This window comes from Nyctereutes procyonoides, unplaced genomic scaffold (assembly GCF_905146905.1).
Source record: "Nyctereutes procyonoides isolate TBG_1078 unplaced genomic scaffold, NYPRO_anot_genome, whole genome shotgun sequence".
In the NCBI taxonomy this organism is placed as follows: Eukaryota; Metazoa; Chordata; class Mammalia; order Carnivora; family Canidae; genus Nyctereutes; species Nyctereutes procyonoides.
The window spans coordinates 3,728,309-3,748,896 of NW_026575043.1; the positions used below are offsets into that span (position 1 = coordinate 3,728,309).

The window sequence follows — 20,588 nt, forward strand, 5'->3', positions numbered from 1 at the left end:
CCAGCATTGTGCTTTCTCTCTCGCCTCCTTGGGAACTGAAGAGCAGAGACCTTTTCAAGTTCCATATTCTTACTTGACTTGTGGTCTAGTCTCATGCCACTCTGCACTAGGGACTCGTCCTTCTGTCTTTTCCCTGTGGCTGGAGCTGCCCAAGGACCTTTGCTTCAGACATTTATATGTCCTCTGTGTCACAACACTAGGCTCATGGCAACTCATGATGCTGGGTACTGGAATGAATGAACAAACGAATGAATGAATGAACAGACAGATGATCATGATGTTGAAGTACACAGCTGTAATGTGCATGCTGGACAGAAAAAGTCAAGTCCATAGACCAGCCAGTGTGGGAGCGCTGGGGAGTGGCTGAGCTGCCTCATCCCAGGGAGGGTCATGTGTCAGGCCCAGGAAGCTGGGACTTTATCCCCAGGCCAGGTGGGAGAGGCTGAAGCCATTTTAGCAGCAAAGTGACATAGATTTGGATGTTTTCAAGTGTTTGTGGACTAGTCTACCATATTTAAAAGTAGAGAAACTAGGCTCAATGAGCCATTATGTCCCCATCACCCAACTTCACAGCTGTTAGTAGTTTGCTACTCTTGTTTCATCTAGCCATTCATATTTTCTTTTATTTCGGTTGGAGTATTTTAAAGCAAACCCTAACACCATGTCATTTTACCTGAGAGTTTTGGATTTTTTAAAAAGGTAATGGTTTGGTGGGAAGAGAAGTCAGAAGCAGGGAGGGCAGAGGGGAAACGATTGACTAGAAAGACGTCTTAGGGGTGAATCCTCAGGACTTGATGCCTTTGTGGTTCTGAAGGGAAGGAAGAAGGTGTCTCGATGACTCAGGAACACGACCTCACCACCTGGACGGGTGGCGGTGCCCTGCTCTGAGCTCTGCCCACAGAAGAGCAGCAGCAGGTTTGTGGGAGGTTGACTCGGACACACCAGATTTGTGGGGATGGCATGCCCGGTTGCGTTCTGACTGGAGTTCAAGGTTGTGGGGACATAGCACAGAAGGGAGTAGCTGCCATGAGGTCTACCCTCGGAGCTACATAGGGTCTGATGGTCATTTTTCACGGAAGGGTATTTGGGCTGCCTCAGTCTATTGCCAGTCTGTTTCTGTGGTTCCCAGCCTCTCCCTGGTCCACAGTGTACAGGTAAGCCTGCTTACTGCCAGGTTCTCCCAGAAAGGGAGTGTGGTGAACAATGTGGAAGCGCTGCTAACATAATGGTACCACTTGCCTCTGCTCTAACCTCTGGGGTCTTTTCTCAGGAGAACGGTGGCTGGTGATTGACGGGGTGCTCAGTCCTCCCTTGCTTGGATCAATATCTAACTATCCTCACCCCATGACTTTTGCTTGACTTGTTTTTGTGGGGCATTTACCAGGGATCAAATAGGGTTCCAGAGCTCCACCTGAATAAGCTGGATTTCCCACACAACTGCCTCATCCCTAAAGTGGGGCTGTGTCTTCTGATGGTCTCTGTCTGTGCCCCATTCTCCCCGGCCCCTCTCTCTGAGGCAATTGTATCAGAAATGGTTCTTGCATGTTTAACACTCAGAGGAGTGAAGGCCTAATTATCTTTGACTCAAGTTTTTATTTACTTAAGCAAGATTTGACACTAGTAGAAATAAATATATCTATGGGCAAATAGTGTGGGCCAGTACATAATGATTCAGAGTATATTTTAAACTAAAATATTTTCACTTTCTGGACCCTGATAAAAGTAAGATCATTGTTTCTCTTTTTCAAAAAGAGAAAAACCATCACATTATTAGAAACATCCCTGGTGTCCAGGCTGCCAAGTTACAAATAAGCATAAACAGAACTTTAAGAAAGTCTCTATATTATGGGTAGAAAATAATGCCTCTTGTATGTTAAGTCTACCTATGTGCAAGATGGAACCGTGGTGGATATTTTACGGCACACTTCTGCCACCAACTTTTTAAATCAATGTCTTTGCTTTCATTTTTGCCATATTTGACTCAGAAAATAACAGTCCTCCCAGAGCCCAGGCTGGTGGCCACCATGTGCTTGTGCTTCCCAATAACTGCATTACTTTGGACGGTTCAAAGTCTATTGATGACCAAGGAGTTGTGTCCTACCTGTGGGTCCGGGACGGCCAGAGCCCAGCTGCTGGGGTGAGTACTTGATGAGACTTGTCCCACTTACCCTCCTGCACAGTCAGCCTGCTCAGGCTGCTCTAAGGAAATACCATGGATTGGGTGGCTTCCGTGACACACAGACATTCCTCCCAGTTCTGGAGGTCGTGAGTCCTGCATTAAGGCTCTGGATGACTTGGCTCTCTGTCAGAGCTTGCTCTTTGACTCCCTTCTCACTGCATCCCCATGTGGCAGAGAGGGAGGGGGGCCCTCTGGTGTTCCTTATTCAAGGACATGAATCCATGGAATCAGGGCCCCACCCTTATGACCTCAGGTAACCTTAACTACCTCCTCTCAGGCCCTGTTTCATAGTCAGTCACACTAGGAGTTGGGGCTTCAGCAAGTGAATTCAGAGACCACAGGATTCAGACCGTTAGCAGCGTTTCTCTTATGACCTTGTCTTCCTTTCCATGTTCTCTACTAAGATGTTCATGCTTCTAGGTTTCTTCTGTGGGCTGGAGGCAAGGGCTGCTCTTAGAGAAAAGCTGAAGTCTTCTAATGTTTTCCTCAACCAGACTTTGGATGGGGCAGGAAACCATAGCCTGGGGGGAGGGGGGGGGGACTTTGAAGCCAAGTCTTCCCGCAGCTTCTCTGCTGTTCCTGTTCTGGTCCAAGCGGATTCTTTCCTTTTCCTCTCATCATGCCAGATAGGTCAGTAGGTTAAGGATTGCTATTCCTGTTTCACAAGTACAGGAAGCAAGATGCAGAGGTAGGAAGTGACTTGGCCATAGTAAACCAACTCATCTTTAACCAAACCAGGCAGACCCAAGGTTATAGCTCCTGGCAGACATTTTTCCCCATTGGGTCCCTCCACCTTTTAGGCTATAAATCTAGGTACATCTTCATTCCTGCTGTTGCTAAGGACTTCAGAGTTGTGGATATCCTCTTGGAGAAGTACCAGAGATGTGGTTATGAGAGTAGGGGAGTGGCGCCCAGGTGGCTCAGTCAGCTAAGCATCTAACTCTTGATTTCAGCTCAGGTCATGATCTCAGGGTTGTGAGATCAAGCCCCTTGTTGGGCTCCCTACTCAGCGGAGTGTCTACTTCTCTCTCTCTCCCTCGGCCCCCTCCCTCCCAGCACATGCACACGTGTGCTTTCTCTCTCTCTCTCTCTCTCTCTCTCTCTCTCTCTCTCTCTCTCTCTCATAAATAAATAAATAAATAAATAAATAAATAAATAAATAAATAAATAAATCTTGGGAAAAAAAAACAAAAAGAAGTGGTCACAGGGAATGAACTGAACCGGCTTTATACTTTCTGACATACCTCTGGAATGAATACTCTTCAGCCAGATGATAGATTAGCTTCAAAGTATAACAGCTCTCTGTGCTGAGCACTTGTTACCTTTGGCTACCATCCTCTTCCGTTAGCAAGGGTGGGACAGGGGTGTCTGAGAATCTTCTCTAATTCTTTGGAGCTTGGAGCCACCAGGAGCAGCCCCACTCAGGTTCATTTGAAAAGGTAAATGTGATACATTAGGAGGAAACCCAAGATGAGACTATTGTAAAACTATGTTTGAGAATAAGATCCAGAAACTCTTCAGAGGGTGCTTGACTCTAATTTCAATGGTTCTTCCCCCCCTGTTGGAGGAAGGGAACAGTTTGGTATGCAGTGGACAGCCCTTGGTAGGCACAGCTTGGGGAGTACCGTTGCAGGAATCTGTGGAGCCTGGTGCTTTCTATGGAAGACTTGCTGGGGATTACCCACAGCTTTAGCTCACCCACCAGCCTTCTTCCTCTTCAGCCCTCACCAGACAGTCATGTGTACTTTAAACACATGGGCCACTGAGGCCTGCGACCAACAGAAGGCCAGAGTCGGGACCTGAGCATCAACTTGTGAATCATGTTATTTTGCAGGATGTCATTGATGGCTCTGACCACAGCGCCACCCTGCAGCTTACCAATCTGGTGGAGGGCGTCTACAAATTCCGCCTGCGTGTTATTGACCGTCAGGGAGCCTCAGACACAGACACTGCCACCGTGGAAGTACGGCCAGGTGCGCTCAGGGACTTCTATGTCTGGGCTAGTGTGCTGGTCTGTGATCCAGGTGCTCAACTTTCTTGCTCTTTGCATTTGACAGGGTGACCCTGGGGTTGGGGGACTGGAGGGATACCTCTGGGGGGACAAGGGGAGAGGTGTGGGGTGGAGGGGATGCCTCCTGCAGCTAGCTTCAGCCCCTGTCCAGAACCCCTTGGTGGCTTCCTCTGTACTTCATCATGTATTCCCAGATTTCAGCCACAAAACTCATGAAGGGGAATTGAATGAGGCAGCAAGAATCTCGTTTCACTTTTGTTTTCCTGCCAGAAAGTGCAGCGCATGCAGGAGCTCTGGTGCTGGAGCACTGAGGGAGCGGCTGCCGCAAGGGGCCTCTATGACCCCCTTGTGGCCTGGGCCAAGCAGCACCCAGAGCTGAGCAGCATGCAGAGGCCGGATTCTCATTTCAGGCTTTGGGAGGGGCGTGCCAGCCACAGTTTCCAGGTAGCCCCGAGGCTGTTTGGGTTTCCCTGATTAGCTTCTGGGAAAATGATGGAACAACAAGACTTGGGTAAAACAAGAAAAAAGCACTCTCAGCAGCCACTATACTGTTTGGAAAAATTTGTCCGAGTCTTCTAACACCTAAGAAATTCCCTAAGTCCTAAGAAGTTACCCAGGGGTCATTTTAAACTTTTTAAACTCTTGCTCAGGCCTTACTCCTCCTGTTATCCAGCATGATTCCCAAGGGGAAATCCCATGTGTTCTCTTTTCCCAGACCCGAGGAAGAGTGGCCTGGTGGAGCTGATCCTGCAGGTGGGCGTGGGGCAGCTGGCAGAGCAGCAGAAGGACACCCTTGTGAGGCAGCTGGCAGCACTGCTGAACGTGCTGGACACAGACATTAAGGTTCAGAAGATCCAGGCCCACTCAGATCTCAGGTGTGAGCTGCACCCCAGTCCAGCATGATGCACTCTTCATTTCCTGGGCTCATTCCCTATTTGTGCTCATACTTGTATCACATTTATATATTCTTCTTCTCAAAGGGCAGCCGTAAGGACAACATCATTCCAGGTCCCTCCTACAAGCCTCAATAAATGTTTGTTGACCCACAATGTTCTAGATGAAGGAGTTAGCAAACATCAGCAGGAACTGGTTTTTAGCTCTGCTGTCTTCAGAGGGCATGCATATGGTCTGGGGCTGGCACAGAGGAAGTCTCGCAGCCAGATTTATCCCTACCCCACATTCCGAGGACTGAGGCTTCTCTCAGTGTAAGAGATTACCACTGATTACCTTTGCTGTCTTCTGGGAGTCCAGGAGGCTAACATCTGACCTTTATTTCATTGAGCTTTTATTTTTGAACTCTTATCCAATCTATGAGTCGTAGGGTAGGAGGAAACAAACAATACGGGAATGAAAAACTACCATTCATGGCAAATCCATTTGTCAATTATTGTCAGCTACTTTGTTTAGGTTTGTTTTCCAGACAACTGAAGTTTACTTAGAAAAATACCAAATTAAAAATTTTTTGAATTATTTTTTATAGAACCCTTTCAAAACAAATCACACATTTCCCTTACTTACAAAATACAAAACACTGAACTGAACAATTCTGAAAATTGACAAAACCAAAGGCATTTGTTTGAAAAATCAACAGATTTGATAAATCTTCAGCTAGACTGACCAAGAAAAAAGAGAAAAGAAAAGAGAGAAGACTCAAATTAGTAAAATCAAGAATGAAAGAGGATATTTGTGCCAATCATAGAGAAATTAAAAGTATTATTCTATGAGCAATTGTATATCAGCAAATTAGTTAACCTGGATGAAATGGACAAAAATCCTAGAAAGAGACACCTATGCCAACAGACTGCAGAAGAAATTTAAAATTTTAACAGACCTCTGCTAAGTGAAGAGATTGAATCAGTAATCAGTAACATCCCACAGAGCCCAGGATCAGGTGGCTTCACTGGTGAATTCTACCAAAAATATAAAGATCTACTACCACTTCCACAAGTTTTTCCAAAACAGAGAAAAGGAGGGAACATTTTCTAACTCATTGCAGGATGCCAGTTTTTACTCTGATATTAAAACCAGGCAGAGACATCCCAAGAAAAGGAAACTACTGACCAATGTCCCATATGAATCTAGAAGCAGAAATCCTCAGCAAAATACTTTGAAACTGCATCCAGCAACATATTAAGAGAAGTAGACACCATGGCAAAGTGGGATTTATCACAAGCATGCAGGGTAGGCCAATCAATTAATGTAATAACCCTATTAATAAAGGACAAAACCCACATGATCATCTTAGTAGGCACAGAAAAAAGCACTTGAAGAAATCCAGCAGCCTTTCACAATAAAACTTTTACTTGTACATTGAGTTATGTCCCCTCAAAAGATACATTTATGTCCTAACCCCTAGTAACTATGTGACTTTATTTGGAAATAGGATTTTTAAGGATGGAAATAGTTGAGATAAGCCCATACTGCTGTAGGGTGGAGTCACACTCCATCCAGTGTGACTGTGTCCTTATTAACAAGAGAAGAGACACAGAGACAGACATACAAGGAGATCACCATGTGACAATGAAGGTAGAGATTGGATTGATGTGTCTACAAGCACAGCGCCCTCTGCTCAGAGCCAAGATAAGGGAGTGGAACGTGTTTTCCTCTACCACCTTTGGAGACTGGATGGCCCTGACAACACCTCGATTTTGAGCTTCTGGCCTCCGGAACTGTTAAGAGAATAAATTTCTGTTACAAGCCACCCAGTTTATGGTACTTTTAATGGCTACTTTGAAAATGAATACAGATTTGAATAGAAATGTCCCCAAAGAAGACATACCTGTGGCTAATAAGTATATGAGAAGGTATTCAACATCATGAGCAGTTGGAAGTGCAAATCAAAACCCCTTTGAAAACGAACTAGGGGTGGTGGAGGGGGAGGAGGGTGGGGGGTGGGGGTGAATGGGTGACGGGCACTGAGGGGGACACTTGACGGGATGAGCACTGGGTGTTATTCTGTATGTTGGTAAATTGAACACCAATAAAAATTAATTTATTAAAAAAAAAAAACAACAAAAACAAAACCCCTTTGAGGGGCGCCTGGGTGGCTCAGGTGGTTAAGCATCTGCCTTTGGCTCAGGTCGTGATCCCAGGTTCCTGGGATCAAGCCCCGCATCAGCTCCCTGCTCAGAGGGGAGTCTGCTTCTCCCTCTCCCTCTGCCCATCCCCCTACCACCTTGTTCATGCTTGCTCTGTCACTCTCTCAAATAAATAAATAAAATCTTAAAAAACAAAACAAAACCCTTTGAGGTACCATTTCACACCCACTAGGATGGCTGTAATCCAAAAGACAGACCATAACAAGCATTGGTGAGTACATGGAAAAATTGGAACACTCTGCATTGCTGATGAGCATGTAAAATAGACAGCCGGTCTACTGGAAAACCGGTTAGTAGCTCCTCAAAATGCTAAACAGAGTTACCATATGACCCAGTAATTCCACTCCTAGATACATACCCAAGAGAAATGATAAATGTATATTTACAGAAACTTGCACAGATACGTTTATAGTGGCATTATATGTACAGCCAAAAAGTGGATATGATCGAAATGTCATCACTTGATGAATGGATAAATTCCATGAAGTATGTCCATTCAATAGAGTATGATTTGGCAGTAAAAGGGGAGGAAGTAGTGATAGTACAAAGTGGATAAACTTTGAACACAGCATGCAAAGGTGAAAGAAACAAGACACAAAATGTCTCATGTATATATATATATATGTATTTTTTAAGATCTTATTTATTTGAGAGAGAGTGAGCACACCAGTGGGCGGAGGAATAGGGAGGGGAATCCCTCCCCGCTGGGCAGGGAGCCCAATGTAGAGCTGGATCCCAGGACCCTGGGATTATGACCTGAGCCGAGGTCAGATGCTTAACCCAGCCACCCAGGTGTCCCTGTGTATTTCATTTATATCAAACACACAGTCAAATCAGGAGAAGCAGAAAGTAGGTTAGTTGTTGCCAGGGGCTGGAGAGGAGAGAATGAAGAGTGATTTCGGAATGGGCACAGGGTGCCTTCTTGAGGTGATGACAGTGATCTGGAGCCAGGTGATAGTGATGGTTGCACAACTTAGCAAATACACCAAAAGCCACTGAGTGATGCAGTTTAGAAGGGTGAATTTCAATGTAAGTAAATTATATTTCAATAAAAAGATACAAAGTAAAGGTGTAGTCCTGTGTATGGCTGAGTTCTGTTTGCACACACAGGCATGTTATTTCTCTTAACCTAAAGGTCTTTCTGTCTTCAGGTGAATAGATAGCTCTCTGGGACTGAGGAGCCTTTATTTGTGAATAGAAATGGATTCATTCTTTGGCCCACAAGATATGCCCCCGTGTCCTTGCCAAACCACAGGTCAGATGGTTCGCATGGATGTGTTGTGTTGGTCGCTGCCTGACCACGCAGCTGTCCTCTCTCCTTGTCTCCTCTGCAGCACCGTGATTGTGTTTTATGTACAGAGTGGGCCACCTTTCAAGGTTCTCAAAGCTGCTGACGTGGTCCAAAATCTGCACAGGCAACTCGCAAAGGAGAAGGCTGATTCCTTGCTCTTCAAAGTCTTGAGGATTGACACAGCAGGTATATTTCCTGTGGGAATGTCCTTTCTTTTAGGGTCCAAGTCATATAAATCTTTGCTATCTATTCAGAATTGGCTAGCACTGAGCAAAACATCCCATCAAATTAAATGCATTGAGAACCTTACGGAAACCTAAATACCCACTGAGGTTAAAATGACAGATTTTTTGGAAGAGGTGAAATAAGATCTATTTGCACATCTGACAGGACAGATGTGAGGTCACATAGTCTTTTTGGATGGACTGGGAATGGAGTCCCAATATGTTTCTATTTATAAATTAATATTGAACTTAATTCTTCTAAGAATATGCCTGTGGAATGGTTCCTCTGGGAATATTCCAGAAGAATCAGAATCAGCCTTGCCGGTCATGGCTAAGTTTTACAGGCATGGAGAGAGGAGTGACATGTGAACATTTTCACATTAGTTTCCAGAGACTTGTTTCGCATTTATTTCTACAGTGGGCTTCCTCCAGCATATTAGCCAACTGCTCTTTGTCTCTGAGGAAAGCAAGAGCAATGGCAGTTATGGGTTGGTTTTTAAAACTGTACTCCAAATAATGGTCATTATCAGAATTTTCCCATGGAAGCTGCCAGAACGTTTTAAAGACAAATAAGTAGTATGGGCCAGAAAAACTGTGTTCATATAATTTTTTATGTTGGACATCGAAGTGGTGTGATGGGTGTGCTTCATAGACTACTAGAAATGTAGGGTGGCTTCTGTGTGCTTTCCATCTCTGCCCCTTCCTTGCTGCTCAGTCTTGGCCCCAAACTGAATCATGAGTGTGGTTGAAGTGTGGTCTTTGTTCTAGTTCTCTGTTACTACCTTATGAGGACCATGACATTGACATGGGCATTCCAGCAGGTGCTGAGGATTGGGAGCATTACAAGGGTCACAACACTGTTGGGTAGTACAGCTCAGCTTGTTTCAGAGAGATGTCTGCCCACAGCTGACATCCTCACTGCTAACATGCACTAACTTAATTTTTTTTAATAATCTCTTTTTTTCTAGCTATGAACGTAATGTCTTATTTATTGTAGGAAATGTGAAATATCCAGAAAGGCAAAAAACTGAAAACAATCCTCTCGATTCTTGAGCCTAGAATCCCCACCATCCGAATTTAACTTTTGTTAATATTCTCATGTATTTCCTTCCACTTCCTCCATGTCTGGAAACATGTGATACCATCAGGATAATTGGATAAATATCTTTAATCTGCTTTTTAACTTCAAATCCTATTATCATTTTTTTTAAAATTTTTTTTTATTTATTTATGATAGTCACATAGAATGAGAGAGAGAGGCAGAGACACAGGCAGAGGGAGAAACAGGCTCCATGCACCGGGAGCCCGACGTGGGATTCGACCCCAGGTCTCCAGGATCGTGCCCTGGGCCAAAGGCAGGCGCCAAACCGCTGCACCACCCAGGGATCCCCCTATTATCATTTTATACAATCTTGTATGATTTCTTCCTCAATAAGATATTTATGGCTGCATAGTCCTCCATCCTGGATATGTTCAACCAGTCCTCCACTCAAGGACTTTAAGGTTGATTTTAAATAATGCTGTAATTGTAGACAAATCTTTATGCATATCCCCAATTATTTTCCCTGAATAAATTCTTAGAATTTATCTGTTAGACCAGAGGGTACAACGTGTTGGCTACATTTTTAAGGCATTTGTTACCTGGTATGGATTAGCTTTTTTCTGCCATTTACTTTCTGATGAGAGAAACTCCCTGGAACCCCTCCATACCATAAGAGGCTCTTGACTCAGCAAGGTGCATCTACTCGGGGCTTGTGCTAACAAAAATCCAAAGTAGGTGGAAGCCAGGATCTCCTCCTTCTGCCCGCCTCTGCAGGCTGCCTTCTGAAGTGCTCTGGCCATGGTCACTGTGACCCCATCACAAAGCGCTGTGTGTGCTCCCAGTTATGGATGGAGAACCTGATACAGCGTTACATCCAGGATGGGGAGAGCAACTGTGGTAAGTCCCAGATGGGGTGGGGAGCGGGGTGCGGCTATGGGTGAGGGACACTGGGACACACCATTTTGAAATACCAGAAGTACCTACCTGCTCTACTCTGCTGCCATCCATATTTGCTCTGTCCTTGCCTGAAGCCAAGGAGTAGGAGTTAGGATTCTTCCCACCACCTGCCAGTACAGATGTGCTTAGGTTCTTCTGTAAAAGGTCATGACAAGAGTTGAAATAGAGTTTGGCAGAACAGAGTTGGCTGATGGCCTCTGGTGTTGCTGGGAGGGTTGGTTTGTGCCGGACACAGGTGAATGGAGAATCTAGCCCACTCTTCCCGGATGTTTGTCCAGCAGGCACTAAGAATTGGAACACCTGCTCAGCTGGCCTAGTGGATGTTCTCATATCTCTTCTGGGAAGGAAATTTCCCAGAACTGTCTATTTCCAAGGGTAATTTTGTTGCCTTGGGACCCAGATAGACTTAGTTGGCTGAGGAATTGAAAATAGCCAGCCCTTGGATCATTATTCCAAGGAGCATATATAACATGGGATAGAGTTAAGCCTGTGTCCCTTGGTTTCTCTGTCCTGAATTGCCATTGCAGTGGCTTTTTACACTGGATTTCTGCAAGGACATAGAAGGGAATATAGGTCAGGTGGGTTCTGAATTACCACCTGGCTCTCTGAAAAGTGGCCTTTTGTCATAGGCAGCCATACACATATTTTATTTCCCTTATCAAAACTCAGCCAGGGGGATCCCTGGGTGACGCAGCGGTTTGGTGCCTGCCTTTGGCCCAGGGCGCGATCCTGGAGACCCGGGATCGAATCCCACGTCGGGTTCCCGGTGCATGGAGCCTGCTTCTCCCTCTGCCTATGTCTTTGCCTCTCTCTCTCTGTGTGTGACTATCATTAAAAAAAAAATAAATTAATTTAAAAAAATAAATAAATAAAACTCAGCCAGAACTATTTTGGGGATTAGGGTTGTTTCTTGTGATTATAAAGTGAATATTTTGATGTGTCACACATGGCTGTTTATAGCACTACTTTTTTTTTTAAAGATTTTATTTATTTATTCATGACAGATAGAGGGAGAGAGAGGGAGAGAGAGGGAGGGAGGGAGAAGCAGGCTCCCTGCAGGGAGCCCGACGCGTACTCGATCCCAGGTCTCCAGGATCACACCCCGGGCCAAAGGCAGCGCTAAACCGCTGGGCTACCGGGGCTGCCCAATATAGCACTACTTTTTAATTAATTTGTTTTTGATCATTCTGTCCTTAAGGCAGCATGAACTGTACCTCATGAGGTCCCTGGGCCAAGTGAACGAAAGTAGGGTGCTTTTAAGTTCTTGATCTATTTGTATTTTACCTTGCTTATGTTCACTACCAGCCCAATGAGGCATGATCAGCAAACGCCCCAGGTGGCCTTTGCTTGTCAGAACTCAAAAATACTCTGAATCACTGAAATAAAGTTGTTTCTCGAATAGTATGTAACCATGTCCACTCCGATTTTCTTGTTTTTCAGAGTGGAGTATCTTCTATGTGACAGCGTTGGCTCTCACTCTCCTAGCGCTGATGGGGGGCTTGCCCTGGCTGTGCATCTACTGCTGCAAGAGGTACCAGGCCTGCTTGCTTATTTATTTACTTGAAATAAAGACACGTCAGGAAATGGGACTCAATAGCTGTAGTAGCTTTTGCTTGGGTGTGTGAAGCTGCTGAGCCATCTGACAATCACTTTTATATGAAGATAAACTAGACTTTGAAACTCCTTTATGGGGGGGTGCCTGCCTGGCTGACTCAGTGGGTGGAGCACGCAGCTCTTGATCTCAGGGTCGTGAGTTCAAGCCCTGTGTTGAGTGTAGAGCCTACTTAAAAAAAATCCTTTATAATGTACTCTCTTCACAAGGCATGTGTGCCTAGATAAATGGAATAATACCAGAGGCAGCTTTTTCTTTTTTTTCTTTTTAAAGATTTTATTTATTTATTCATGAGAGACACAGAGAGAGTAGAGACATAGGCAGAGGGAGAAGCAGGCTCCATGCAGGGAGCCTGATGTGGGACTCAACTCCAGGACCCCGAGATCATGACCTGAGCCAGAGACAGACACTCAACCACTGAGCCACCCAGGTATCCAGAGGCAGACTTATCTTAATGCATGCAGCTTACCTCTTCCCTAGAAGGCTTAGTGATTCTGTATCAAATCTTATATTCTATCAGCTTCACGTGATGGTTACTACAACTCTCCTGGAGTGGCCTGACTAGCCCACAGGAGAGGAAGGAGTTCTAGAACATTCTGATGCAAATTTAGATTTTTATTTTTTTGGTGAAGCAACAGTGGAATCCATCTGAATCCTATTTAATAAATGCAGAACTTTAATCAGGGCCATATACTCATGAGAGAGAAGTTTTGCTTTAGGTTTTTCCTTCTTCCTTTTTCCGTGGAGCTGACCTGAGAAACCTCTGAGCTGCCTCAGTGTCTGAATCCTCCAGAACTCTGTGCCCAGCCTTCTGTGAGATCTGTAGAGACAGTGATTTCTCAAGTCCTCAGAATACTGTGTGGGTGGCCCACCTTCCTACACAAAATACTAAATGCTCTCCAAAGAAGATATGATGAATTACGATACATGATGGACACCCTGCTGTGCTTGGCTTTAAAAAGTTCTGCAAAAAACAAAAATAAATGAAAACTTAAAAAATACACATTCTGCTGTTTTGTGACATGTGTATCAAGCAGATGATGGTGATGCTGAAGAGAGTGGTTGACTGTGACTATTTTAAGTGTTAATAAATAATATTAAATATTTGCCATTGTGACGAATGGCTCTCAGTGCTTTATAAATATTCAGTCCTCCCACCAACCATATAAAAAGGGACTGTTTTTACTCTCATTTTATAGGTGGGAACATAGAGTCACAGAAATGTCGAAAGATGATCTCAGCATCACCCGGTTAGTAAGCACTGAATCAGGGATCAGAGGCCCATGTTCTTGGTCACCAGCCTGTCAAGAAACAGTTTCAGTGCTGTGAAACGGTCCTCAATGTAACCTTCCCATGGCTTGGAAGCACATCTCCAAATAATTCCCTGAAGCTCAAGATGACATACCAAGGACCAGCCCAGTTTTCACATGCTGTAAAAAAATGAAATCCTGGGTTGTTGCCAGTTAATGTTGGGAATCTGTTATATTTCTGTTGGGTTTTTTTTTTTTTCCCTGGTTGCTAGCTTACATCCTCTTTGCATCTTTGGACATTCTAGGCCAGTATAGGTTCAGCGGAAAATGTGTGCATCCAGGTGTTTCTGAGTAAGGAATTACTCAAGGAGAAAGCTCACTTTGCCAACACACAGGTAGCGAAAGGATTGCTCTCAAGGGCCCTGGGCCCTCGCCCAGGCTTACCTGAGAGCCTTCAGCTAGGTGGGCGCTGCTGGTATGTATGGCTGTCCTGCTTCTGTGTTTCTTCAAGATGCGTGGTGCACCTCTGTTCCACTGAACCCAGACCTGGCTGTGTGCACATCATTCGTAGAAGTGCCAACCCTCCCATTCTAAAGACAAACCATTCCCCTTAGTGTTTTAATTCCTGGGTCCCAGTCCCCTCTCTGAGAATCTGAGTTGAGCTTTTTCTTGTTCCTTTCAGACGAAAAAGGACTAAAATAAGAAAGAAAACCAAGTATACCATCCTGGATAACATAGATGACCAGGAAAGAATGGAGCTGAGGCCGAAATTTGGTAAGGTGGTCTTCAGGATGCTTACCTGCTGCCTTTAAATGACTGGGTCCAGGCGTTTGCCTGAGCCTTACCTTGGGTGATGGGAGAACGGGCTGGAGCCAGCACTCTCATAGGGAAGGAAGAGTGAGTCTGGGCTTCTGGGAAGAAAAGCCTTTACCTGTCCCAAGGATCTGCGGTGGGGGGCATAGTTGTATTCTGAATTTCATGAGATTTTGGTGAAGCACTTTGAGGCTTTCACAGGTGAGGGATATAAAATACCTGCTGTCAGCTGAATGACTGCAGGCAGACTGCTTTTCAAACAGGTTTGTCTCTCCTCGTTGGAGTGTGGGGTGTGGAGCGTGTAGGCCAATCCACAGCAGCTCATCTCTGAACACCATGTCCTGCAGGTCTGCTCCACCAGAATGCAGCAGAATAACACGTGGACTTTAACATCATTTCCATTAGCTGATTAGCTATATGCAGATGAACACAAAGCTTTTACAGAAAACTGATGACAGTCTTCACAAAGTGAGCAGAGCTCTATGTTTAGAAGTACCTCTGGCCCATCTCAGAGAACTTTCTGACTCTCCCTCAGTAACTCTTAGAGATGCAGTAAACCTACCCTGGCCCTCTGAAGCTGCTCAGCACTCATTTGTATGGGTTCTTCATAATTCTGAGTTTATCACTAAATTCTCACAGAGGGACATAGCACTCTCAAAGCTGTGAGATGCAAAATGTCCACAGTAAATGCTGAGTGCCTGCCCTATGTGCTGACAGTGACGAAGCCCCAGAGATGGGGACAAGGAAGGCCAGCACCTGCCTCCCCAGGATGACTGGCCAGAAGAGGCGGTCAGAGCAGCGCGCAGGGAGATCTGCCGAGGCCCTGATGGCGCCTGGCTGAGCACAGGACCCCACGGGGCTGACTGATGGGGGCTCTGGCAGGGAGGGTTTCACAGGACATGGAAGTGAGAGTAATATAATAAATGTATGTGTGCTCACCATTTACATCATCTCATATCAGGTTTATAAAGCAGCTCTAGACCTAAGAGCTCAAAGTGCTTTCAAGTTGCATTATGTGACCCACCTTCCTCCTAAGGTACACTCGTCCTTCATCCCTGTCTCTATTCCGAGAACCCTCATTCTTATTACCAGGCTCTAAACCTTGGTGTCAGTGTCTTGTTCACACTCCACCCACCCTCTCATTTAGTCTCGTTGCCTCTCCCCAACATTCTCACTACCCCCTTCAGACCCTTCTAACCTCAGAGTAGTTACCTGAGAGTAACTTTTTGTTTTGTTTTTTAAAGATTTTATTTATTTATGAGAGACACACAGAGAAAGGCAGAGACATAGGCAGAGGGAAAAGCAGACCCCTTGCAGGGTACCTGATGAGGGACTCGATCCCAGGACCCCAGGATCATGACCTGAGCTGAAGGCAGATGCTCAACTGCTGAGCCACTCAGGTGGCCTCTGAGAGTAACTCTTAACAGGTAGTTACTGGCTCATATGTACTACATCCTGTTCCAGGCATGTCACCCATTTAATTCCAGTGAGACCAACAGCTCTGTGAGATATATACTCTGATTCTCCCCATTTCACAGAAGAGGAAACTGAGACACAGAAAAGCTTAGCCACTTGCCTGAGTGACGGAGCTGGTGAGTGCCCATGGCGGGTTGGGCCAGGCCATCTGCTTCTCCCAATGACTGGTACCTCTCTACACACTACACGCCTTTCCTTCTCCTGCTGTCCAAATCTCATCCTGTGTGAAATATCGCTGAAACAATACTGACTGATCAGTGTGTGCTTATCTGTTCTGGATTCCTGTTAAGATTTATTTTAAAGGGACGCCTGGGTGGCTCAGCAGTTAAGTGTCTGCCTTTGGCTCAGGGCGTGATCCTGGAGTCCCGGGATCGAGTCCCACACCGGGCTCCCTGCATGGAGCCTGCTTCTCCCTCTGCCTGTCTCCTCTCTCTCTCTCTCTCTCTCTCTCTGCTGTGTGTGTATGTGTGTGTGTCTCTCATGAATAAATACAATTTTAAAAAAATTATTTTAAAAAATTTTTTGCCTGTTTGACCATCTTCTCATGAATCTTTGCCTTAAACCCTTAGCTAGACACAATAAATTCTCAGAGCAGGGATCATATCTTATACCAGTTCTGTCTCTTGTTTTGACCACCAGCAATCACACATTCACCCACAATATTTTGATTGAACCAAATAGTAAAATCATAAGAATTTTCATTTAGCGAGTGCTTACTGAGTGCTAAATACTGGGCAGTGGCTTCACGTGTACTGTTTCACTAAATCCTCACCATAAACCCATGAAAGAAATGCTTTGTTACCTCCCAGTTTTTAATGGCTAATGAGACTGAAAGCCCAGAGAGGTTAGGCATCTTGTCCAGCATCACACAGCAAGCTGGTAAGTGTCAAAGCTTGGGCCTCAGATCGGAGGCGACTCCAAAGCTCCTAGTAATGCTCATCAGGACCCCCAACGCTTGCTGTGTTGTGAGTGATGCTTTGAAGAGAGAGCACACAACCGGTACATGGGACCTACAACCAGAATGATAGTGGAGAATGAAAAGGCCATCTCCCCCAAGATGCATCTGTCTGCTTCTCCCTAGGTATCAAACACCGAAGCACAGAGCACAACTCCAGCCTGATGGTGTCTGAGTCTGAGTTTGACAGTGACCAGGACACAATCTTCAGCCGAGAAAGAATGGAAAGAGAGAATCCAAAAGTTTCTATGAACGGCTCCCTCAGAAATGGAGCTTCCTTCAGCTGTTGCTCAAAGGACAGATAATGGAGCAGTTGTAAACCTGAAGGCCACCCATGGGATCGCTTAACCCAGGACTAGTTAATGGGAGTTAAAACACAGAAATGTTGTTACATTAGCACATCGATGTCTTTGCACACCGGGTGGATGTGTCCCTGTGTTTAGAAGATCTGTTTTCTCAGGGTGTTGGAGACATGAAACAAAATAGCAACATTGCTCTTAACAGAGATGCTTGTTAATAGGGAGAAAGGTTGGGAAAGATACTAGTTATATACTTAAAAGAGTTTTGTGTTTTGTAGCTGGCTCACTATATTACCTGTGTTAAAGACTAACACGTGTTTCTCTCTGCAGACCTTTAGGTAAGTTAAATATTAATTTAAACAGGGCTGATTTCTCTTAGGAGCTGTGACTGCCTTTGAGGACGACTTTCTGAATGCTGTTTCTCTGGTAGGACCCATATAGTCACGTGGCTGTATATTCTAAAGTAGTTCATCTGACATGTGGGTTGTCTTCTGTGTGACAAGTTTTCTGTGCCGACCGAGACACCCATACAGAGAAAGGCCCCTCGCTACGTTAATCCCTTGCTATGGCCAACTACTATTTCTATGCCCTATGTGGACAGCAGCTCCTGGAAGTCGGAGAGCTAAATAAAAATTACATTATGAGAACCAGAGGCTATAGAAAGGGAGGGGGGAGATTAATGACCTGTAAGTTGACAGTTGAAGAAAGTATGTTAACATTCTTTGCCTTTTCTTTGTCGTAGGAAAACAAACTACTATGAGCCCTTTCCTAGCCCCAATTTACATTACACATGATAAAAGTGATTTATTAACTCATGGAACATTTGGTTGAGTATGTACATAGGCCATGCATTTGGATTGCCATAGATCGTGATAATGACTCAGTGACTTTGTATAGATTCCCAAACTCTGAAATGAAGTCTGTCTTAATGAGGATGGTATGCTCATGATAATTGGCCCCTACAGATACTTCCCACAATAACAAATTGATGTAGACATTCATGTTTAAAGTTATGTTTATTTAACCATTTTTTTCTACAAAATCTTATTTTAAATATATGGAAAAAAAAAAAAAAAGAAAGAAACATCAAGCATATAGCGCCCCAGAGCAGTGAACTGGAGTGAACTATAGCCTGAGAAGGTGGCTGGCTTGTGGTAGTTCTCTATCCACCCATAGTCTCGAGGCTGTGGCCTGGGAGATCCCCTTGGCATTCTTCAGGAAGATTAGAATAGAGGTGGGGTGCATCACAGAATCAGTGTTATGGCCTCAGGCATGAACATACCTGAAGAGTATCCTGGTGCACAAGTTCCTGTGAAGCTAAGATTGCTTTGCCCTGATTAAGTGAAAAAGCAATAGCATTAAACCACCAGGTTTAAACCCTCAGGACAGGAACAAGTGGGAAAAATAGCTCCTGTGATGGGTCCTTAAAAAAACAAAAACAAAAACTAAGCTTTCAGATGCTTTTGTTCTCTCTGGTCATATTCATCCTTGTGAGATCATCATGTATTTAATTTTTGTACTTTTTGGGGAATAGCTGAACTAAAAATTATGTAAGACTAATTTTATTTTAAAAAATAATTTCTCTGCTTCTGTCTCTACTTTCTGTATTGCTAGTCAGTTCAATATACTATCTGTGATGTTAGAAGGAAGATGTGATAGTTTTTACACCAATATTTATCTTGATAAACGATATCTAGCATATCTAGCGAACAGAGTTATGTTACTTTGTGTACAAACAGAAATCTTGGCTTCGAGGAATGCAGCCCAAATATGAGGTCAGTAGAGTGCAGTGAGGAAGAAGGGAGCAAACGTTTAAGTGTTTTATGTGTGTAATACATGTGTTCTATATACCCAACTGGTCCGTACAGTCAGCCTAGAAAAATAGATGTTATTATTCTCATGTTGCAGATAGCCATCTGACATCTCAGAGAGGTTAATTAAGCAATTTGCACAAGGTCAGTAGATCTGGTAACTGAATGCAAAATTTTTAAGCTGTAAAGCCAGTGCTTTCCACCCTCCTCCCCTATTACCCAAAGATCTCCCACCCTCAACCATTGGACAGCAAATTCGGGGGGGAGGGGCTTTTGGATTGTCTGTTCCTGTGACCCAGAGGAATTCCTTCAGATGGTGGACAGAACACAAAATACAGAGAGGGAAGCCTCTCTCTCTCTCCTGTGGGGTCCCACGCTGCGCCACCACCCTGGGTTTCAGAGTGCCACTTCCACCTGCCCTGGGCTGTGCCTGGCCTTCTCAGCCTCCCTCAACTATTGGTGGACCTCAACTTCATGTGTACCAGGCAGCGGTGGCCCACCCTCCTCAGTACCCTGCGGTCCCAGGCAGACCAGCGTGGGGTGAACGAGCGCCGTCTCCTTCATTCTGTCCCACAGCATATCCCCGGGCCCATGGAGGGAAGGGGCTCTGGCAGCTCCAATGGAGAAACCAGCCCACGATTCCCTTCCAGTCATTGCAAGAGGATGTGAGCTGGTACTAGGAGGCTGGTCCTGTGTGTGACTGAAGAAAGCAAGACAGCACAGTGCAGGAGTCACTACCAGCCTGGAGGCAGGACACTCAAGACCCCATCCTGTAAAGTATTTCCCAGGTCTGACAGGGTCCTCGTTCTAAGACCGCATGTATGAGACGTGGCCAGTCTAAATAAAGGTGTCTATTTCTATGACGCCTAGTTGTAACTGGGAGTTTACTTCATTCTTCGCATGAGGCGCTTCCCTTGGGTGAGAGTCCACAAGCTGGCCAGTGACCTGTTTTGTGTGACCTGTTTTGTGTGACACGTGAGCGAGGGATGGTTTTCATATTTCCAAATGGTTGGGGAAAATCATAAGGCTGTTGTGAGACTTAAGTGGAGTTTGTATTTCAGTGTGCACAAATAAAGCCTTCGTGGAACCCATGCACCTCACCTCTGCTGTCTGTGGAGCAGTCTCCGGGGCCCAGGGTGGGGGCAGGAGAGGGAGAAGCAGACCCCCCTGCGGAGCAGGGAGCCTGATGCGAGGCTTGATCCCAGGACCCTGAGATCCTGACCTGGCCCCAAGGCAGACACTTAACCAACTGAGCCACTCAAGTATGCCAACAAATAAACCTTTAAAAACAAACCAAAACTGATCATTCCAACAGGGGCACAGGCAGGGGCTGGCAGTGTTCTGTTTCTTTCTCTGGGTGCTGGTCACAGGGTGTGCACAGTGTGTGAAGATTAACTTGTTCACTTAATCACTTAAGTTCTCTTTTTTGTATGCATGTTACACTTGAATGAAATTTTTAAAAAATTTTAAATTCAATTTCATTAACATATACTGTATTATTAGTTTTAGGGGTAGAATTTAGTGATTCATCAATTAAATATAACACCCAGTGCTCATCACATCACGTACC

General features: G+C 44.9%; 1 protein-coding gene across 6 annotated transcripts in view; it reads left to right on the forward strand.

Annotated features, from left to right (window-relative positions):
* The window catches only part of KIAA0319 (KIAA0319 ortholog), a 101,513-nt gene extending 81,151 nt beyond the window's left edge, over positions 1-20,362 (forward strand). For 3 of the 6 annotated variants that reach the window (XM_055323039.1, XM_055323044.1, XM_055323045.1), the window contains 8 exons: positions 1,986-2,137; positions 4,014-4,152; positions 4,906-5,065; positions 8,623-8,765; positions 10,620-10,742; positions 12,243-12,333; positions 14,347-14,438; positions 17,035-20,362. In XM_055323039.1, coding sequence (XP_055179014.1) covers positions 1,986-2,137; positions 4,014-4,152; positions 4,906-5,065; positions 8,623-8,765; positions 10,620-10,742; positions 12,243-12,333; positions 14,347-14,438; positions 17,035-17,213 — 1,079 coding nt within the window. In that variant the 3' untranslated portion in view covers positions 17,214-20,362. Of the gene's footprint in view, positions 1-1,985; positions 2,138-4,013; positions 4,153-4,905; positions 5,066-8,622; positions 8,766-10,619; positions 10,743-12,242; positions 12,334-13,613; positions 13,869-14,346; positions 14,439-17,034 lie in introns of those variants that run through there. The other 3 variants (XM_055323040.1, XM_055323041.1, XM_055323043.1) reach the window with 3 other exon arrangements.
* The last annotated feature ends 226 nt before the right edge of the window (positions 20,363-20,588 follow it).